General features: G+C 47.8%; 1 protein-coding gene and 1 long non-coding RNA gene across 2 annotated transcripts; one reads left to right on the forward strand and one right to left on the reverse strand.

Moving 5' to 3' along the window:
• Window positions 1–217: 217 nt before the first annotated feature.
• Window positions 218–19,858, reverse strand: LOC142899895 (secretory phospholipase A2 receptor). The gene is made up of 51 exons (XM_076043810.1): window positions 19,748–19,858; window positions 19,290–19,573; window positions 18,079–18,224; window positions 17,832–17,944; window positions 17,583–17,713; window positions 16,615–16,838; window positions 16,407–16,513; window positions 15,999–16,117; window positions 15,729–15,864; window positions 15,402–15,484; window positions 15,191–15,310; window positions 15,009–15,113; window positions 14,768–14,926; window positions 14,015–14,097; window positions 13,797–13,941; window positions 13,656–13,700; window positions 13,407–13,574; window positions 13,036–13,155; window positions 12,179–12,289; window positions 12,026–12,058; window positions 11,772–11,906; window positions 11,238–11,384; window positions 11,020–11,154; window positions 10,772–10,929; window positions 10,541–10,685; window positions 9,983–10,037; window positions 9,825–9,891; window positions 9,580–9,713; window positions 9,459–9,502; window positions 9,174–9,347; window positions 8,865–9,019; window positions 8,637–8,750; window positions 8,435–8,550; window positions 7,629–7,783; window positions 7,341–7,546; window positions 6,485–6,662; window positions 6,179–6,403; window positions 5,742–5,911; window positions 5,597–5,667; window positions 4,966–5,066; window positions 4,749–4,868; window positions 4,417–4,554; window positions 3,570–3,724; window positions 3,386–3,485; window positions 2,761–2,993; window positions 2,223–2,403; window positions 1,764–2,012; window positions 1,504–1,686; window positions 1,312–1,386; window positions 509–651; window positions 218–417 (listed from the first exon to the last, which is right to left on the reverse strand). The coding sequence occupies exons 2-51, from the start codon at window positions 19,330–19,332 to the stop codon at window positions 373–375; spliced, it is 6,498 nt and encodes a 2,165-aa protein (XP_075899925.1). The 5' UTR covers window positions 19,333–19,573; window positions 19,748–19,858; the 3' UTR covers window positions 218–372.
• Window positions 7,713–8,578, forward strand: LOC142899896 (uncharacterized). Its single transcript, XR_012928825.1, has 2 exons — window positions 7,713–7,809; window positions 8,344–8,578. It is a non-coding gene; the product is annotated as an uncharacterized LOC142899896 (long non-coding RNA).
• Window positions 19,859–20,359: the final 501 nt, after the last annotated feature.

Consider the following 20,359-nt stretch of genomic DNA (forward strand, 5'->3'; position numbering starts at 1 on the left):
GTGCATTTGAATATGCGCGCGTGATGTAACTGTGTGTGTAGGGAAGCTAGAAACCGGAGTGGATTTATAGTGTGTGTGTGTGTGTGTGTGTGTGTGTGTGTGTGTGTGTGTGTGTGTGTGTGTGTGTGTGTGTGTGTGTGTGTGTGTGTGTGTGTGTGTGTGTGTGTGTGTGTGTGTGTGATTTTTGTTTTGTACTAAGTTGAAAAAAAATTCACAGTTTAAATTTTAAGACGTTTTTAATTTCATAATGTCTTACAATATTTACAACAGGAGAAAAATTTTGACTTTTTAGTCACATTCTTGCTGATTTTTTTTTTTTTAAAGAACAACAAATTAAATCAAATGAAATGTACAAAATTTGAACTTCAGTCTTTATGTGAATGATTCTGCTGGATAGTTGGGGTTGCTGAAAGCCGGCTGTAAAATAAGAGAGGACCCAGTCAGAACCGCCGTTGGAAAACCTGAAGACGTTTACGGCCAACCACATCTGTACCGGTTCACTGCTTACCGTGTTGACATTGGCGCGCTGCGTCTGCGTTCTCAGGCCTCCGACTTTGTATCCTTTGACCCTGAAGACGTAGTACAGCAGTGCGGCAATCAGGACGCAAACCACAACGGCCGCGATGATGGCGCCTGCTATGACGCCTCCATCTGCACAAAACCAGATGCAGACACGCAGGTTAACAGAGAGACGTAATGATTTAGATCAATTGAGATCCAATGATGAAGACTTGATGCATAGTTTACAATGACAAACGAGTTTCATTTTGTTGGTATCGGACCCCAAAACCTGTTGAGTTTTGGATGAGCGAGATCACTGCGCACTATTTGGCAGTGCTGCCTGGCAAACTCATCATTCATTCATTCATTCATTCATTTTCCATACCCGCTTAGTCCCGAGCTCAGGGTCACGGGGGTCTGCTGGAGCCTATCCCAGGGCGAAGGCCTGGCAAACTGTTTTCCTTTAATTACTGACCTGCTTATAGCCATCATGTAAAACTTGGCGAGTGGCCATAACGATAGTTGAACAAGACTTAAGTCCAATTGATTTACCTGACGACTTTGGACTGACTCAATTCATGAGGTTTCAAAAGTTCATTGAAAGAAAAAAAGAAAAGAAAATTCCAAAACTGTGGCAAGTTAAAAAGTCAACTTTTAGCAGCGATGTGATTGTTTTGCGATTCAGGGTGGTGACCATCTGCAGTGTCACAACAACTATAGACATTCTGGCAGAATACTGAGCACAGTGCAATATTAAGATCTTTGTGATCTCCACCTGCGAGCTGGAGTGCAACCAAGGTGAGAACTTACTGCTGGGACTGCCGAATCCAGGTGTGGGGCCGTAAGTGGGGATGACCGCATTGCCGTTGTCATCGGTTGTGTGGTCTGGAGGAAGGAAGGTTAACGCGAGGAGAAAACGAGGAGTCAAAAAAGAATATATATATATATAACAAAGAGGGGGGGGGGAAAGAAGAGTGTGAGAACGTCGGGACGCTGACTTACACTGGCGGTGTTGGCACACGAAGCCCCGTTTCTCCAGGCAGTTGTTGTCGTTCCAGCTTCCGTCCGATCTCATCTCCACACAGTTCTCGTCCCCCACCTCCCCCGGGTGGAAGGCCTCGTTGGGCTCCCCCGGCGCCCAGTTCAAAAAGCCCAGAGAGGTGTAGTCCGTCCAGGCCCAACCGACTGCAAACAAGCAACGTGTCAGCGTTACAAAGGGGCGGCCCGGGCCAAGCGTGCGACTCCGTTTCCCCGTGTCTTACAGTTGTTGTCCCGGGTGAGGCCGATCCACAGGTCGTGATACTTGGTGTAGTTGAGGTTTCTGATGAACTCCACCTCGGCTCTGCTGTGGATCGACGCCAGCTCCCCCTGGACCGCCTGGCAGTAGTGTCGCGAGTCGGGCCAGGAGAAACCCTGCTGGCCGTTGTACGCATAGTAGCAGTGGTGGCCGTAGGGCTCCCAGAACGGGATGCACTTGCCAGAGCCGGGGGCCGGGGTGGGCGGCGGCTTCTCTGAGGTCACAAAAACATGGGGAACGGTGTTGAGGCAGAGCTTTTATTTTGTCGGGGTTCACCGTTACCACCAGGGTAGCAATAGAATTATATGTTGTTTTTTTTTAATTGAGTCTTTTGTTGTTGTCGTGCACTAATAAGGATTGGGTTTTTTGTCTTTTTTTCCACCTCTCGCAGCAATTTAAAGGGGCGGGTCCGTTTTCTCCGCACCTGTGGTGATCTTGCAGATGTAGGGTTTGGCCAGGTCGCACTTGGTGTCGTTCCAGGTCCCGTGGAAGAAGCGGGCGCCGTGCATGGCGACGCAGCCCTCGTCCGCGACGTTACTGGGCTCCCCGGGTCCCCAGTGGGTGAAGAAGACTGGCCAGCCATCCGACCAGGTGTAGGAGGAGTCCTGCGCGCAAAGGAAATGCCAGGTTCTATTTATGATCCTTTTCATTTAAGTTGCAGGAAGAACATTTTGGAACTATTTTTAGTCATGTGAATGTGAATTTTCTTTTAAAAATCTGAATGGTGGATGGAACGGCTGCTTCATTTACCTAACAAGCAAACATTTTCTGATGTGATTTGTGTTTCAATCAGTGTGTTTAACAAACACAAGTATGCCGCCATAACTCAACTTGAGGTGAAATGCGTACATTCGTGCCCTGCTAATGTTCCACGTAATAATATCTTTTTTTTATTCCCTGCAAAACGACTGCACTTTTCTGCTTTTGGACTTTTCCGGAGCGCGTTAATGTCCGAGTGGCACCTTGCGCCTGAGTCCAATCCAGGCGTCCAGGTCCCGCACCACCACGCCAGAGACGAAGGCCTGCTCGTAGCTGGAGTCAATGCTGGCCAGGTCGGCCGTGTCCCCCCTGCAGGCTTCCAGCGCTGCGTCCCACGTGGCCGGCTGCTGCACCAGCTTGTAGCAGCTGGAGTACCAGGAGGTGTAGCCGTCCGGGCAGGGGTTCGGCGTCGGAGGCGGGGCCGGGATGCTGCTCGCTGAGCGGGGGGTGGAGGAAGAGCAAGCTGAGTCGCTAAGATTTCCAATCACAGTCCAACTCATCTTTCCTGACAACATCCAATAGAGAGTCTTTTCAAAATGACTCTCTATTGGATGTTCAGCTTCACTTCAGAGCCAAGTACAAGCCTTTCTGCTGCGAAGGGCATTAGCATGGATGCTAGTGATTTTAGCAGACTTGGATTAATTTTTTTTCCCCACAGAATGAACAGTTAGACTTGGACTTGATCCTGACTGGGACTGAGTTTCGCATCATTCAACATCGTGTCACAAGGTGATGGGGGCAAGGCTCCAGCGATCTGGTTTAACTTGCACTTAAGAACCCCCCCCAAAAAAAATCTGATTGGTGTATCTGAATAGGACGTTGACTGACATTTCATCCGGGAGCAGACAAAGCTGTGATTCTTGTGGCAGGCGTCGTCGTTCCACTTGCCAGTCAACAGGTGGTTGTGACTCATGGCCACACAGTGTTCCTAAGCAAACAGATGTGGGTGATAAGGCCGTGACACGTGCGCAGCGGAGGATCCAGCGTGCGATTCAACACTCGCCGTACTCACCGCTCCTCCCACGTTGTTGGGCTCGTTGTTGTTCCAGTTGGTGTAGAGCACCGGGCTGACCCCGTCGCTCCAGGCGTACTCGTTCTCCAGAAGGATGTCCGACAGGCCGATCCACGTCGCGAACCGCAGGTCCCTCAGGTAACTGGCGACAAAGTCTTGAGAAGAGGATTTGAAAATGTGAGGGGAACTTTTAATAAGCTTTTTTTTAAAGTATCTTCTATTTAGTATCATTGCTGCAGTGCATACAGTTAAGTACAACAAAAGACAGATCAGCCAGCAATGCTTCATTTTTTTCCACCAACAAGACAAAATGAGGCAGCAAAGAAACTCACCTCAAATACATACACAAAACAAAATAAATAATATATATACGCATATATACATAAGCACATATACATCACATTAAACGTTATATATATATATATATATGTCCAATGCGTATAACGGAAATGCAGGTTAACAGGTCAACTCCCACGGGAAAAACACAGCTGCGCTTTTACACAGCATTTATCAGTTACACAATCAATGAAGAAATTGCAAAAATAGAAATTTAACGTTTTAATAACCCTTGATTCATTCTGTCCACAATGGTGAAAAGAAAAGAAAACCTGGTGAACTGGTAGGTGGTTAAATAGAGGTTTCCATATCTCATTGAAAGTGTCTTAACTACTCTTGGCTCTGGCACAAAGTCTCTCCACTGGCAGCGCGCTAAATATTTCCTGGTACCACTGAGAAACTGTTGGAGGGCCCGTTTAATACTGTGTGTGAGTGTGTGTGTGTGTGTGTGTGTGTGTGTGTGTGTGTGTGTGTGTGTCAAGGCCTTCAATCCTCACAGAGTTCTGCTCACCGTTCTCGTAATGGCTGTCAATGATCGCCAGGTTCCCCTCCTGCTCTCGGCAGAACGCCTGAGCAGAGGTCCAGTTGGTCCTCACGTCGTCTTTGTCGCCCTTGAACAAGAAGCACTTGTTCCCGAAAAGCTTCCAGCCTGGAGGACAAGACAGGAAAAAAAAAACACTTGGCTGAGTCGGTAAGTACGTACAGGTTTATGATTTTGAACTCGTGACGCCTGCCTCTATGAATCTTATCTCAGTCAAACATCTTAAGTGTATTAAAAAAAAATAAAGTGCATTGATCTATTCATTTCTAAGCAAAAAGGGGTGACCAGTAGGTGTGAGTGACCTTCGGGGCAGTGTCCCTCCCAGGGCTGAGTGGGTGCCGGGCTGGTGTGGTCTTCTCCAGGGAACTTCTTACACACGTATCCGGCGATGGTCCGGCCGCAGTTGGCGTCGTTCCATGCGCCTGGTCAAGTCACGGCTCGGGGTTAATATCACGGAAGAGGGACGCCTGCGGATAAAGTGCACCGCCGCTGCTGCGCCGCCTTTCACGCTTCCCGTACCTCGATGTCTGTTCATCTGGACGCAGTGCTCCTCCCCGTTGCCGTCGTTGGGTTCGCCCGCATCCCAGTGGGTGTAGGTGATGGGGGAGTGGTCCTGCCACCTGCACCGGAGGGGGGGGGGGGTTATTTTCTGGCCTGGACGTCTTTTAACGTCATATTTTGTGAGAATGTTTTTTTATTTTATTTCTAATCACCTCCAAGCTACAGCAGACAAATAGTGTCAGCTTAAATCTCACAGGATGTGTCTAGATATATACATGTACTCTAGCACTTTATTTTTTACTTTAAGCAACTTTAAATTATTTAGTAATTTTCAAAATAATCCAACGACACACAGCTTCCCTTTCCTCACCATCGTTGCCATTTCCACTACGCCTGAGGCTTCTGATTGGCCACTGTACTTACTCTATGAGCGTCATATCGCCACCTTGTGGTCTGGCATGCACTTGATTGGCCACGACTCATGATTTGATGTAGTTCCAGAGTGTTGGGATCTTTACTGAAGGGCAGGTGTATTTTTTTTATTTTTAAATTTTTTTTTCAGGATTCTTAACTCAAGAGTAACACTAACGCTGTTGTTGTTTGATTATTCGCTTTACTGCCGAGTCACTGCAGTCACCACAGCACACACCTGTACTCTCCATTCGCGTTTCCAGCCTTCCACAGTCCGATCCAGGCTGCCGAAAGTTTCCCCGTCCCCACCTGGAGAAGCAGGACAGCGTGGTGAGAAAGAGGGCGGCGCCGCCGTGTGAGGTGGGAATTAGAGGAGGCCGCACCAGGGAGTTGACAAACTCCTGCTCGCTCTGGCTGAGGATGGAGACGAGCCGGGCCTTCTCGTTGTAGCAGTGGTACATGGCCGTGGCGAAGTCGACCGTGTCGGTGTCGTTGTAGTAGTAGCAGATGTTGTTGTTCTTCCTCCAGCCGGGGTTGGTGCCGCACTCGGGGGCTGAAGGAGGGCGAAACCGCCGGCTCGTGAGACCGAGGTCGGATGTTTTTGGCCTTTTTATTCTACATCATCTGTCATAGATTCTTCCACCGTGCTCATTTTGGGTTATTTCTAAGTGTACACGTAAAAAATAAAGCCTGTCGATCGGTAAACTACCTGGAACGATCGGCTCGATCGGTAAACTACCTGGAACGATCGGATCGATCGGTAAACTACCTGGAATGATCGGTAAACTACCTGGAACGATCGGCTCGATCGGTAAACTACCTGGAACGGGTGACGGAGGTGCAGGTGGCACGACCGGGGTTGTTCCTTTGGAAATCATGCAGATCCAGTCCTGGTGAGCGTCGCAGTTGATGTCGTTCCACCAGGAGGCGGTGCCGTTGTTGTTGCTCACCATCTCCACGCACTCCTCGCGGCCCTCGTGGTCGTTGGGCTCGTCGGGGCCCCAGTTGGTGTGAGAGAGGGGCATGCCGTTGCTCCAGGAGTAGCCTGCGTGGCCGGGAAGGCGGCGTGCGAACAATAAGACGGGTTGTGGTTGTCGTCGTCGTCTCCAAAGCCCGCTCTACTCACCCCCCTCCACCGTGTTGTGCCTGAGGCCGATCCACTTGGTGCTGCCTTTGGTGTACAGGGCCAGGAACTCCTCCTCCTCGTAGCTGTGGATGCTAACCAGACTACCTCCTCTGGCCACGCAGTCCTCGTTAGCCCCGGCCCAGCTCTTCCTCATGGACCAGTCCACATTGTGGAAGAGCTGCGAGGAAGACAAGTGGGAGCAAATGCCGTCAGACTGTGCATGTCCATTCTACCAACAGCAAGCAGAGTGAAGCGACAAAGAAAACACTCAGGGCCAAACAGTTTGGTCGAATGAGGAGTCGCACTCAAGACCTTGAAGTCTTTCTGAAAGTGTTTAAAGGTCCAGTGTGTAAAATTTTGCCCGATTTACAATTTTTTTTTTAGTTTGCTAAAAGTTTAATACTGGCAGTACAATAAAAGTAATTTGTTTTTCCTCCCCATAGAAGATTTCTATATAGGAATATGCATAGAGCAGGGCTCTTGCTCCCAGTTGGCTGTCATTTTGGCACTGCCATATTTCTAAGGAAGCTGGTGTGGACAATCCAGCCTGCCTGACAGTAAGTTTCGCATTTAGGGTGAATGTTTGCGTCCGTTCAATAAACCAACAAGGAAGAAGGTGGACGAGGGATTCAGGTTTGCGGGCACGGGGCACCGTAGTTCACTGGCAAGCTCGGGAGAGGGAGGGTGAGCGCTGCAATGTACAATATAACCACCAGATGTCGCCGTTTTCTTCTCAAAATCTCCGGATATTACCCACTTTACCTTTAAACATCACAATGAATAGAGATAGGAGGACATGTTACAGAGTGGTCATCCTGCCAGATCATCACATCTGGAGTGGCCGCTGAGTTCCTACCCTGTAGCAGTTCCTGAAGTGCGGTTTCGCTGTCCACCCTTCTGTGCAGCCCTGGGACGGAGGAGGAGTCGGGGCCTGGGTGGGCGGGCTGATGTCCGGCCGGAACTTCTCACACATGAACTTGTTTTTGTCCGCACACGGCTTGTCGTCCCAGAAGCCGCCGACCTGCCCCGAAGTCATGGCCACGCAGGAGCCGTCGTGGCTGTCTGCGGACAGAAACAGGACGTGACCCCCCAGGGGAGAACCGAGCCACCGCTGCTCGCCGTCGCTGTTCGGTTTGGCGCTCACCTGGCTGGTCTCTGTCCCAGTGAGTGAAGGTGACGGGCAGGCCGTTGTCCCAGACGTACTGCACCCCGCCGTGTTCGTCTCCGTGGGCGCGCATGCCGATCCACCACATGTCGCTCTTCCCCGAGAGCACCACGGTGAAATGTGACTGCTCATAGCTGCGGCAGACCAGATGATGGAAAAGGTGAATTAACCAGGAAGTGACACTTTAGAAACTCAAATTTCTCAATCTTTAAAGCAGCTCTAGGTAACTTTGGGTGGAAATGGCCAAGTGACGACGCAAACACGCTGCAGCGCTGGTTTGTTGATGTGGGAAAATACAAATAGTGGCCTAGCTGGAGCGCTCGTATGTGTTCAGGAACAACACCAATATGAAATGCTAGACAGACATTGACAATAACGTCGCAGCAAACGTTCAACACTTTTATTACTTTGTCTTTCAAAGAGGTTAATTATTGGGTTCCATTCCGTCATTTTATAATCTTATGTATTTGTAATAGTAGAATAGTTGATCCTATTAATCGTTTATCTGCCGCTTCACTGAGTTTGGAATCATAATTTTATGGTCGAAAAGTTGCCTAGAGCTGCTTTAAGAGGCAAAATGTGCCTTGTCTTGATTTAACAAGCAAACATTTGCCCAGCAATCCACAGTATTTACACAACAATTCGGAAGCCGCCAGAAACATGGCCTTGATACAAGTGCACTATTGTATTGAAGGGCGAAAATTGTCTCTCGACACGTGACAACTTTACGAGTGTGGAAAGGTCGCCTTGCAGTAAAACACAGCCTGAGCTCAAATGTCACTCACATGTCTCCAACGTGCACCAGGAAGCTGTCCTGTGCTGCGCAGAACTCCTTGGCTTCCGTCCAGGTCCTGGCCGTCTCCTCCACCCAGTAGCAGGAGTAGCCGTATGCGTCCCAGCCCTGACGCACACACACAATAGTAATTTTTTTTTTAAAAATGCATCAAAATGCATTGGATTGGATTATTTAATGGCGTTTTTACCTACCGCAGGACATCCATACTGGGTGGGAGCCACGGAGGGTGCAGGGTAATGGCCTTTGGCCATCTTGCATACGTATCCATTGAGTATTGTGCAGGCGGCGTCATTCCATCGGCCAGTCTGAGGCAGGAACACATCAACGACAAACACATACATGTTTACCAGTGACAGGAAACGCTGGAAAATCTTCTCGCTGGATTTTGTGGCGACGGCTGTCTGACTGGTTGCCCTCACCTCGTGCAGGATCTCCACGCAGTCCTCCTTGAAGCCGGCGTGGTTATTTGGTTCCCCTGGAGCCCAGTAGGTGAACGACACCCAGTGTCCGTCCGACCAGGTGAAAAACCCCTGCATGCCCAGGTCGTTCAAACCGGTCCAGATGTTGACGTCGGCTGTGGAGACCCAGAGAACGTTTCTCTCGTTTCTAGCCGTCAAAATCCACCTTTGTCTTCTCCGTCAGTGCAAGCTCACTTACAGAACCATTCCTAAACTAATCTTTCAAGCTTTTGTTTCATTCACAAACTCGCAGTGTGTTTTAATGCTTACAGGCAAACAGGTAGCTCTCCACCCAGCTCTGCTCCGTCATGGAGCGGATGGACAGCAAATCGGCTCCCATAGACCTGCAGATCTGCCGAGACTCGTGCCACGTCTTCTTGTCTCCAAAGGGTGTGTAGCAGTAGTCTTCAAATTCAAACCACTCAGGGCCGGGACACCTCACCTCTGTAGAGAGTTTGGAATAAAAAAAAATAAAAATAAAAAAATTAGCACATTAGTTCACTTGTCCTGAATGTGAGTTTAGATTTCAAGGATGGTTCCAGTGATCCGACTCACCCCCGTCTGCAAACGTGTAGGACAGAGCAAAGTTTCCGCTAGACCTGTGCACAGGAGAGACGTGATGTGAGTCTAAAGCTGAGAGAAGTGCACAAACTCCTCAAATTCGAGTTGGACTTACTGCCGTGTGGTGATGCCGTGCCTCGTCGACCCGGCGTAGAAGTCCCGGCCGTCGGTTTTCAGCAGGGTGCAGTCTCCTCCCAGATCGTTCAGCACCACACCAGCGTGGATGGCTGCGGCGCAGGTGCTTGAGTCCTGCCCAAAAAAAGACAAAAACAGAAAAACAGAGACATTCACACATCATTGAAAATAAATCAATCCGAGCATTTCAGACACGTTGAAAAAAAGAACGTATCCTCCTCTCACCCCGCGGTATTCGTCAGTGCCGTACACTATGTAGTCCTTCCGTCCGCAGCCTGCTGGACAGTGGACACTGAAAGACCAAATTTGCGCCGTTAGCAAGCAACAGTCAAAAAGAATCGACAAATAAATAAATAAATGCAAGTTCTTCAGGGTTCACTCACGTCATCTTGTCGATGGAAGAGTGGAATTCAGGCTTGTGTTCGCATGTGACGGCATCTGTGGAAGCACAAGTTCTCATAAACAACCATTGCTCACTAATGGATAAAAAAAAAAGAGCATCATCATAACAGGAGGAGGGATGTAACAACATAATGGGAGTATACAGGACCCCAGTCACCCAAAATGTGATATTTCTTTATTAAATTGATAAAGCTGATCGAACTCCTGGATCCTGTCATGTTGGTCAGTCATGACCTGCTGGTGCAGTCATTTGTAATCCGTCCAATGTGTAGTGACTGTCATAATGACATAAATAAAAGATGAAAGAGAATACAATCTACATTTGTTTTCCAACAACTCAACTTGGAATGTGGACTATTGGATTATCTAAAAGTTCTGTTAAGGTCCAGCAGTTCCTCCAGATTGCTTCCAGATATACAATTCACTCATGTGTCCGGCGTCACTGCAAAAACCTCTAAAAAAATTGTCTCATTTCATTGAATCCCTCATGTCAACCGCTGGTTATCTCGGAGAACCGGTGGTGCAGAGGGATCTCTTACAGTCTGGCGTGCAGCCCAGCACGTCGAAGCGGAGGCCTGCCTGACCCCTGACCTCCAGTGGCAGGATGCGGATGTACAGCGCCGACACGGGCGTCCCGAGCAGCTGCGTCTCCGGGGTGTTTCTGTCCATCGAGCCTGGCAGAGACTGGAAACAAAACAAAACCCAGCTGAAGGTCTCTTCTCCCAGTTTTGATGGCGTTAAAAACAAACCTGGGAGCCCCGCTCACTCACCGCCCCGTCGGCTGTGTAGTCGGTCCAGGAGGCTCCGTCCATGCTGTGCTGGATCTTAAACTTGGTGACCCAGTTGTCGCCCTGAGGACAACCCTGGATCACGATCCCTGTCACCTTTCTGGTCTCGCCGAGGTTCACCTGGATCCAGCTCGAGGTTGCTGCAAGATGGGGGCGACGGGTGTGGAGATCGAGTCATGATCCAAATAGGATGTGTGGTGATGTGTAACCACTGGTGACGGTGGTGGTACCGGCTCCGGAAGGCACCCAGCAGGAGTCCCCGTTCAGCCGAGCTTTGTCGGGAGTGAAGGGGTTGACGGAGGAGGAGGCGGACAGCTGGCTGTTGGTGATGTTCCCATCCTCCACGCCGAGGCCGTGCAGACAAACTTGAGAGACAAAAAAGACAAAAACGATCCTCACCACAAGCTCCTGCTCAAGCAACATCACTGTTCAGCAACAAGAAGTCCACCTTTTTGTTCACAGCTGTAGATGATCTCCAGATACTTGGACACGGTGGGGCAGGGGTCCACTGGCGGGTGGGCGTAGGCAAAGCAGAACTGATGGTTGTCGCACCACTTTCTGATCAAGGGAAGGACGCCCTCTACTGTGCAGCTGCCTGCAGAACATGAAGAAACCTTTGGTTATGCAGAAGTTGAGGGGGAAAAAAGCCTCATGGGACAAGAGAGCATTTCATTTCTTTTTTCCTTCACTTTTTACTGGTTTTTAATTGAACATGAAGACAAGTGTATTAGCAATAACCCGATCAGAGGTTACTTGAAGTCGGGTCTGATTGTAGAGATGTATGTAATCATTTTTGCCAGTTTTCAGTAAAAACCTCCTTTTGTCCTCCTCGGTTAAAAGTAATTCTTTCCATCACAAAGATACGGAGCGCTACATCAACCCATTCGTCTGTACGAGGTGCCTCCCTCTTCAGCCACTTCTTGGTTAACCGAGCACTTTAACCTCTGGCTCTCATTTCTGTATTTATTTATGCATTGGTTACCATCTGTCTGGCCCAGGTGGGGACAGACGTCGCTGTTCTTCCTTCCGTAGAAAGCCGACTGGACGTTGATGACGCTGTCGTGGGGGCAGTGAAGGACGGCGGAGGTCTCTTGGCACACCAGCGCCGTATAGAAACCTGCACAGGCAACACCAATACGCATCCAAGTTCAACAACCAAAGAAAAACAGCGCGGCAGTGCTGCGTGCCGTCCTGACTGGACGTGCGTATTTGCGTTATCCCTGTCGCATCTCTTACCGTCGTGAGGAGGAGGAGGCTCCGGTGTCAGACCTGGAAGAGGAAAACAGGAAAACGTGTTTCTGTTACCAAACACGTGTCTGCAACCTGACCCTCGCTGGTTGTTTTTTTTTTTTTTTCTTCCTTCCTTCCTTCCTTCCCGCCACCTCTCACCTCGCCGCTTGCAGACGTATCCACGCCTGTTCTCGCAGTTGTTGTCGTTCCAGTAGCCGTCGTTGATGTGTATGGACAGGCAGTCTTCTCCGAAGTAGTCATCCGGGCTGCCTGTCACAGGAGAGGAGAGGACAGGAGAGGTTTGTTTCAGGAATACGGGGCCACTGCGGTCGTTAACGAATCAGATAAGCACCCAAGAGAACAAGTCGGGCTTCGAAAACAAAACCTTTGCATGCATTTGTTTAACCTAGTGAAGAAAATACAGGGGTGAAGGACAGATACCTGGGAAAAGAATTACTAGCCGCTGCTAAAAAAAAAAGCTATTTCGTAAATTGTTGAAAAGCCATGTTTACAAGTAAGTCAGCAGTACTCTGCACAGTAGAGATCTTTTAATTATGCTTCTAATTATTTTAACAGTGTGGGCTGTGCAAAATGTGCAATTTGTTCGTATTTGGAATTGCAAAATTTGCACTTTAATAAAGTTCATTCCAAAGCACTGAGCAACTGTTACTTTATCTTTTTTTTTTTTAACTAAAGTAATTAGTAGTTAGTAATTGATTACTTATGAAACAAAGTAGTTAAAGAAATAATTAGATTGCTATTTAAATAAGTAATCAGTCATCAGTAGTAGTAATAACACTGACTGTACATAACTAAAAAAGCGTCAAAATACAGGACTGGACTAAGTTAAAAAAAAAAAAAAAAAAAAAAGGAATATGGTTGGATTATTTTGAAAGAGACTGGTTGTAATTTTGTCACTTTTATTTCCTTTTCTTGTTTTTGTTTGATGTGTGTTTGCGTGTGTCAGTTACGATGTTGCAACCAAATTACGACAAAAAAAAAAACCCACAACGAACCTTCGCTCCAGTGGACATATCTGAAGGGAGAACCGTCCATCCACTCCCAGCCGCTCTCGGTGACCGAGTCGTGGCCACCGATCCACAGAGCGGTACCAGTGGGGGCCTGCTTTATCACACCTGGCAGGCAACAACACAGAATCTCATTCAGGAGAGTCTGGGGACAGTTACGCAAAAAATGTAAAGATAAGCCACGGCGGCCACACCCAACAACGACACCAGCTGTTGGGTGTGGCCAGTCTGGGGTGGCATCAGGGGCAATATGACAGCACAACAGGGGAGTGACACCCACTCCTTCTTTTATCTTTCTCTCAAATGCAGCCTCACAACAAAGACGGGTGTATAATAAAAGCACGCAGGGGACTTTGCACCTTGTATGAAGGCCTGCTCGAAGGGGTCGGTGATGCTGGCCAGGTGTCCGCCCTGGTTGGTGCAGTCGGCTCGGGCCTCCGCCCACGTCCTTATGGACAGGTAGTTGAACAGGTAGCAGTAGTCATTGAAAGGGTCCGACGTCCAGGCGCCGCATTTATCGTCCCATCCTGCGAAGCAACGGCGCACAGTCAGTTCACACCCGGGATGCAGGAAGAGACAGGTTTGCGATCAGACCGACGGTGTCCGACCTGGTCCCGATGTCGGAGGCTGTGGGGGGGGTCCCTGTCCTTTGGCTGTGGAACGAGGTGACAGTTAGTCAGAGCCAATCGTTTTGGTATCAAACAAAGGTGTGTGTGTGTGTGTGTGTGTGTGTGTGCGTGCATGCAAACCTTTCTTGCAGATGAACTCGTGGGTGGTGGTGCAGACGTCGTCGTTGAACTTCCCCGGCTCCACGTGGTCCATCCCCCTGATGTGCACGCAGTCCTCATTGTCCTCCCAGTTGTCCGGCTGGTGGGGCCCCCACGGGAGCAGGTCCTGCGAAGAGACAGCGTCAGGAGCTCCGCGCGCTCAGTCGCAGGCACGGCTTAGAGCGGCCTGAGCGGCTTACCGCTGGGGTCCCGTCTGTGTAGGCGAAGGTGCCTTCGGCGTTGATGTCGTTCAACCCGATCCAGGCTGAGATCGGCATGTGGCCTGCAGAGGGCAGCAGAGGCGGCCCGTGTTTTGCAAAATGAACTCCAACACTTTGTTGCAATGTGAGCCAGTCAAAATCCTTTGACTTGTTTTTCGATACAGCCACTTCTGCAAATCAGCCCTTTTGTGATGTCACAAAGGGACACTGGACCTTGAGTGGCTCCTTTAACCTCCTAAGACCTGGGGTCCACATGTGTAGACATCACATTTTCGATTGTCTACACCACAAATATTAAATTTTGGTCTATAAGGACCTGGTGTCCACTTACGAGAACGTTAAACTGCCACCTAGTGGTGGAAGAGGAGTATAACACATCACATGTTGGATTCAAGATTGCCGACAACCCACCCAGAAGTTCAGATGGCTCCTTGCAATCCAAATGTCGACCAGGTAAAACATTCAAACCAATTTCATGGTTGATTCTTGTTCAGATAAAAGTGTTCAATGTTTGTTATGGAAGTTGAATTTCGCAAAATATGGATGTGTATAAAATATGTAACATCTCATATGTGGACATCATTTTTCTCAGAAACTGTATCATGTAAAAAGATAACCCTTTGGTTTTACGCTCATCAGGTCGCAATTAGCCTAAATATCAAAGAGAAAATAAAATTGTATGCCTTGTAAGAGTTCGGGTCTTAGGAGGTTAAAAGTGCAGCTGCCTCTCACCTGTGATAAAGCTGAGCTCCGCCTGCGTGTGGATGCTGGCCAGGTGGGCCTGCTCCTTTTTGCAGTGATCCTCGGCCTCTTGCCACGACTTGGTCATCTCCGTCTCGAACTGGTAGCAGAAGTCTCCGTACAGCAGGTACCCCTGGTCGCAGTGGGAGTCTGCGGGACAGCCACGCCATCGGTTAGCTACCATTACACACTTGCAGCGAGATGCCGTGTGCGCGGAGGCGGTCGGGCCGACCTGGAGGCGCGGTGGGCTTGGTTGGGTTCTGGCCACCCGTCATCTCGCAGACGTAGCCCAGCCTCTTGAAGCAGTTGGCCGTTTCCCATTTGCCATCGTAATTTCCTGGAAGAGAGCTTGAGCTCAGCCCCGGAGAGTTTTGTGCCAATGCTACCGAGGAGGTGCCGGACGAGGCGTCAAACCTGTGAAGATCTGTCCGCAGTCCCAGAGGTTTGGAGTGTTCTGGGGCCAGTTGTTGCCATAGTTGGAGAACTGAACCTCGGTGTTATCCACCCACCTGAAACTTCCATCTTTGTCTTTGTCTGGTAAGGAGACGAGGAGGAAACACGAATCAAATCGAGGTTTGTCAATTAATACACTTGATTTTTTATTTTAAAAGAAAAATAAAAGTACCCGATAAACCGATCCAGATGTCGGGGATGTCCACGTGGTGAAATTCTGGAAGTCTCCCGTTTATAAAGTACTGCTCTTCTTGGCTGCACACAAGACGGACAAGTTGAAAAGAAGCACAGGAAAAAAAGATTTTACAAATCCTTACAAAAGGTTGTGCGTGTCTTCAGCCACGCGTGGCTAATTACAAAGACTGCGTAGGTCGCCGGAAAGAAGCATAATTAGCCCTCTGTTTGCAGCCACCGACAAAAATACTGGGAGAGCAAACAGTTCCCTTTGTGACATCACAAAAGGCTGATAGGCATAGTTTCAACTGCAGTCGTGTCCTACTTGTTGATAATCAGCAGGTGGGCGCCCTCGTCGGTGCACTTGGTGTGGGCCTCGTGCCAGGAGGTCAGCAGGTCGGTGTTACTGACCAGCCAATAGCAGCTGCCCGAGAAGCTCAGCCAGCCGTCGGGGCAGATGGCTGGAGGCAGGATGGGGTGAGAGGAAAAAGAAAAAAGTAAAAAAAAAAAAATATATATATATATATATTAGCCATCATTACAGTGAGCGAGAGAGGAAGAAGAATCTTGTGTGTGACAGAAATGTTCCGCTCACTGCTGAGAGCCCGCTTGCACATGTAGGGACGCTCCTGTTTGCACGGGTGAAGTCTCCATTTGCCGTACTGCTCCGTCCGTTCTTTGATGATGGAAGAACACGAGCCGGACTCGGTGTCGCTGTTGGGACACGGAACACGTGCGGGTAAGCTGTAGTTGCTACTTGCGAGGCAGCAGGGCGGCTAAAGATTTTAGGTGTGAAATCTGGCAAATTTGTCTCATGAAGACTTGAGTCTAAATCAGCAGGCGGCAACCGAGACAGGAAACAGCCGGAAAAGGCAGACAGGAAGTAACGAGCAGCCCAGCTGCTGCGAGAGAGATTAGCGTAGCCGCTGCAGCAGTTCTAAAACCGGTTCACCGGTTAAACCGGTGAACCGGTTAAACCGGTGAACCCCTTGTGACCACTTACACCGCTGTTTGGTTGGTGCCCCAGTTTGTGTAGCCCAGCGCTTCTGCATCAGACCAGCTGACCTGGGAGTTTCCTTGTTGGACCTCACACGAAATCTTGTTGCATTTCTAAGAAGAGAGGAAGGGGAGGAGATGAGTGACCCGTTGACGGACAAGAGCGTTGCAGGGTGAGACGTCACATTGGGCCGCGCTTCCTCGGTATCTCCTACCAGTGTGGACAAACCAATCCACAGGTCAAAGTAGGTCTGGTCCAGCGAGCCCGTGACGTACATCTCCTCCGCCATGGACAAGATGGACACCAGGTCGCCGCCCTCCATCACGCAGTCGTGCCGGGCCTCCGACCAGGTCTTCCTGGTGTCGGCCTTCAGCTTGTAGCAGTAGGAGCCGTGGAGTCTCCAGCCGTTGTTCAAGTCACACTGAGGGACGGGGTTTTCTAGAGGAGGGGACAAATTCCAGTGCAAACTTTACTGACGAGAAATTCTTTAAAGTATTCAGCGGTGCTCAAAACAGAGAGACAATTCAACTGGCAGGCGAGTGGCAGGGCGCTGCAATTCCAAAGTTGACAAGAGAGCCAATCAGAAGCGTCAGAATAGTATCGAACTTTCGTCGTGCCAACAAAAATAAAATCATTAACCATAAAGCCACGCCTCTTTGCAAAATTGGCCTGATGTGACTAAAGTTGTAATCATGGATAATTCCAAAGGTAAACTGTAACATAATTACAGTGTTGTGGGGATTACTCCATAAGAGTAATCCAACTACAGTTTACTCCTTAAAAAAGTAATCTAATTACTTCTTTAACTACTTTGTTTAGAGTAACAATTGTGAACATCTTGTTTCCTGCACATAACGTACAACAAACCACAATATTCTTTGATTTAGAAGTGATGAACAGAATCGTTACTTGATTAAGTAATTATGATATAATTACCAGTTTTGCCAAAGTAATCCCGTTACATTACTCCGTTACTTAAAAAAAAGTAGTTTAATTACAGTAGTGGGTTGCTTAGTAATAAATTACTCGCCAAAACTGCATAATTTCACTTTTTTTTTCCCTCGCAATGTAACCGATAACAAATATCTTCATTTAGTAATTATATAACGTAACGACGTTACATGGAACTCGTTACCCTCCTCCAACACCGAGAGACACTGACAGAGGCAGGCACCGACTCACCGTTGATGTGCTTGCAGATGAATTTCCTGGTGGAGTTGCATTCCTCGTCATTCCACTGGCCGTGCTCGTATCCCACCAGCTCGCCGCAGTCCTCCTCGTTAAAGTTGTCCGGCTGGCCCCCCATCCAGTTTCTGGCAGGAGGCAGGAGAGGTGACTTTTTAAACTTTATTTATGTAAATATATTTTTTTCAAATACAGTAACCACTTCCGGCGTTGGAGGAGCAATGGGAAGGGGGGGGGGGCACGTACGAGAGGTACTCATAGTAAGGGCTCCCGTCGCTCCACTCCCAGACATCTTCCATGGCGTAGTCGTTCAGACCCATCCAGTAGATCTCAGAGCCGACTTGCGTCCTCAGCCACAGCTGGAAACATTTTTTTTTTTTCCCCCCAGAAAAATAAAGGTAAGAAGAGAAAAATGTGTCAGGACGACATGGAGCCCACCCCCCCCCCCCATCTCCCACACCCCCTCGAAGGGGTGCGCGGCGCTCATCCTCACCATCTCGTGAATGTCCCGGATGCTCAACAGGTGGCCGTGCTGCTCCAAGCAGTAGCTTTGGGCTTCGAACCACGTCTTCTCCTCGCTGGAGAAGAAGTAGCACTTCCCCTCGTTCTCCCTCCAGCCCTGCTGACACTGGGCCTGGGCTGCATGCACAAGACACCACACGCCGTCAATCAATGAACAATCGTCCCAAATTGGGAAACATTGGGACTCCCAAATTTTTCTCAGCACACTGAAAAAAAGACATCTACACTCCCTCAAGGATGAGATTTTTTCCCCGCCTCTCCTTCTTAAAATATTAAATGTGTCTTAAAACATCCTTATTGGTACGAATAGATGGTTTTAAAGTTGTTAATTGCGCCAAAAATATGAACAATTTCTACTCACCGGCATCTCTGACTCCCATTTGAAATGTCTAATTCATACTTTTACTAATTTACTTTAGGGAGCTCTTAGCCTTATTTATTGATTTCAAATGATGTTTTCTTTGTTTTAGAATTGCTAACTAATGTTTGTCGCGAGTTAACAAAATGCTTAAAACTCACAATGTAATAATTTAAATTTTATTTCTCCAAACCTCTTTCCACAATCCTTATACAAACACTTAGTTTGCATCAGTAGCACCTTGTTGAGTAAGAACACTAAAGTTCAAGTGCCTTGATAAACATTTTTATGGCGAAAAATAAAAGCTGCTGAGAAGATGTGCAGTGTCACATGATGCTGCATCCCTTGATTGCCCACCAGTTATAAAAGTCCCATGACAGAGCTGCTGTCATGCAAGACCTCAGCACCAGGTACGGCTGTAATGTTTGACAACTTTTACACAATCACATGTCGTGGACACAGCACAGCAAAGTTTCAGAGCTGAAAAACCTGCCATCAGCTGAGACTTAACTTAAACCAGCACTGATACACTGCAACAGATGATGGACGGCTCCTGACAATTGGTTTAATAAATACTGGAGCAGAGAGTTTCATATTTAAATCCAGCAGTGACTACAAGATTATAGTTTTGACTCTGACCTTTGTCTTGTTTCTACTTGAAGATATCTTTTTCATTTTCCCGCCACTTCATTAAACTGACAACTTTAGCATATTAACAAACATCCAAACAAACCCAAAAGTATTAACATCAGTTAGAAAAAGTCAGATCTTAAATTTCTGTTCGCCACTGCGGTCAGAAAAAGTATTCAATGAATGAGACTCACCGCAGGCAAGAAGAGCAGCAAAGCAGAGCAGCTGCAGGAGCATCTTTTCCTCTTCTGTCCGAGCTTCTTCACTTTAACTTCACCTCCTCAGGTGTGTCTGCTCATGCTAGTAACTTTGATTTCGACGAATCACTCGGTCGCCTCTGAGAGTGTCAGTGTGTGTGTGTGTGTGTGTGTGTGTGTCTAAATGCAAGTGAATGATGTGCTCTTGCTCCGAGCCGTCAAACCTCTGAGCATCTTTCTGCCAGTTTGCCTCTTTTCAGCATCCATCCTGGGTCCAAAGTCTGGAAGCAGTAAAAAAAAATACTGATGACCAACACTCAACCTCTTCACTCCTTTTCTATATACATATACAACCCTCTGGGTTTTTTTTCCTTTTTAAATGACAAAGCATTTTTTTTTTTTTTTTTAACTACTTTTCAAGTTTCACACAACCAAATTACCTAGACACAAATTACCCAACACTGTGCAGGTGAACATCATCGGACTGAAATCCAAGTAGAGTGGAGGTTTTTAGAGTTTTTATGTGTCGCTTCTGTGTAAAAGTGCTAAAGTTTAAGAAAATTTAGAAAAAATTAGAAACTTGATGATAGTTGGGTTTTTTTTTTTGCATGTCTACGTTTTCTAAATATATTTAAATTTGAAGGATTCTGGTACCACTTTTTTTTTTTAGCAACAGTTCTAACACTTACATAAACAGTAAAAAAAAAAAAAAATTCTTTGAATGGCAATTCAGACACTATTTCAGTGTGAGTAATTCTTAAGGCGAATGTGCAGGTGAATCTTTTTACATTTTCAGTGTGCAGTGTCTATGAATTAAACCAGCAATTAGACCTTCACTGAGGAATGTAAACCGATTGCCTACAACCACTTATGGATCATTTAACTTGTCACAGTGAAACTGGATTTCTCAACAGTTACACACTTTGACACACAAGAGACATGACATACTATAAACTATAAATACCAAACATCTGCCTGCACCGTTACTCTTTAACTCAGTTTAATGGCCACAACGAAACAATAAACACCAAATTAGAAATCAAAGTCTGGCTTGTTGCTTAACCGAC

This window comes from Nelusetta ayraudi, unplaced genomic scaffold (assembly GCF_046127955.1).
Source record: "Nelusetta ayraudi isolate G7.1 ecotype Tasmania unplaced genomic scaffold, CSIRO-AGI_Nayr_v1 ptg000076l, whole genome shotgun sequence".
NCBI lineage: Eukaryota > Metazoa > Chordata > Actinopteri > Tetraodontiformes > Monacanthidae > Nelusetta > Nelusetta ayraudi.

Excerpts from the sequence above, each read along its gene's own strand:
- LOC142899895 (XM_076043810.1), bottom strand. The coding sequence starts at position 19,332 with ATGCTCCTGCAGCTGCTCTGCTTTGCTGCTCTTCTTGCCTGCG. Across the intron at positions 15,485-15,728 it reads CACCTGCTGATTATCAACAA|CCAAGAAGAGCAGTACTTTA; the intron begins GTAGGACACGAC and ends TCTTGTGTGCAG. Across the intron at positions 14,927-15,008 it reads CAAGCCCACCGCGCCTCCAG|ACTCCCACTGCGACCAGGGG; the intron begins GTCGGCCCGACC and ends GCTGTCCCGCAG.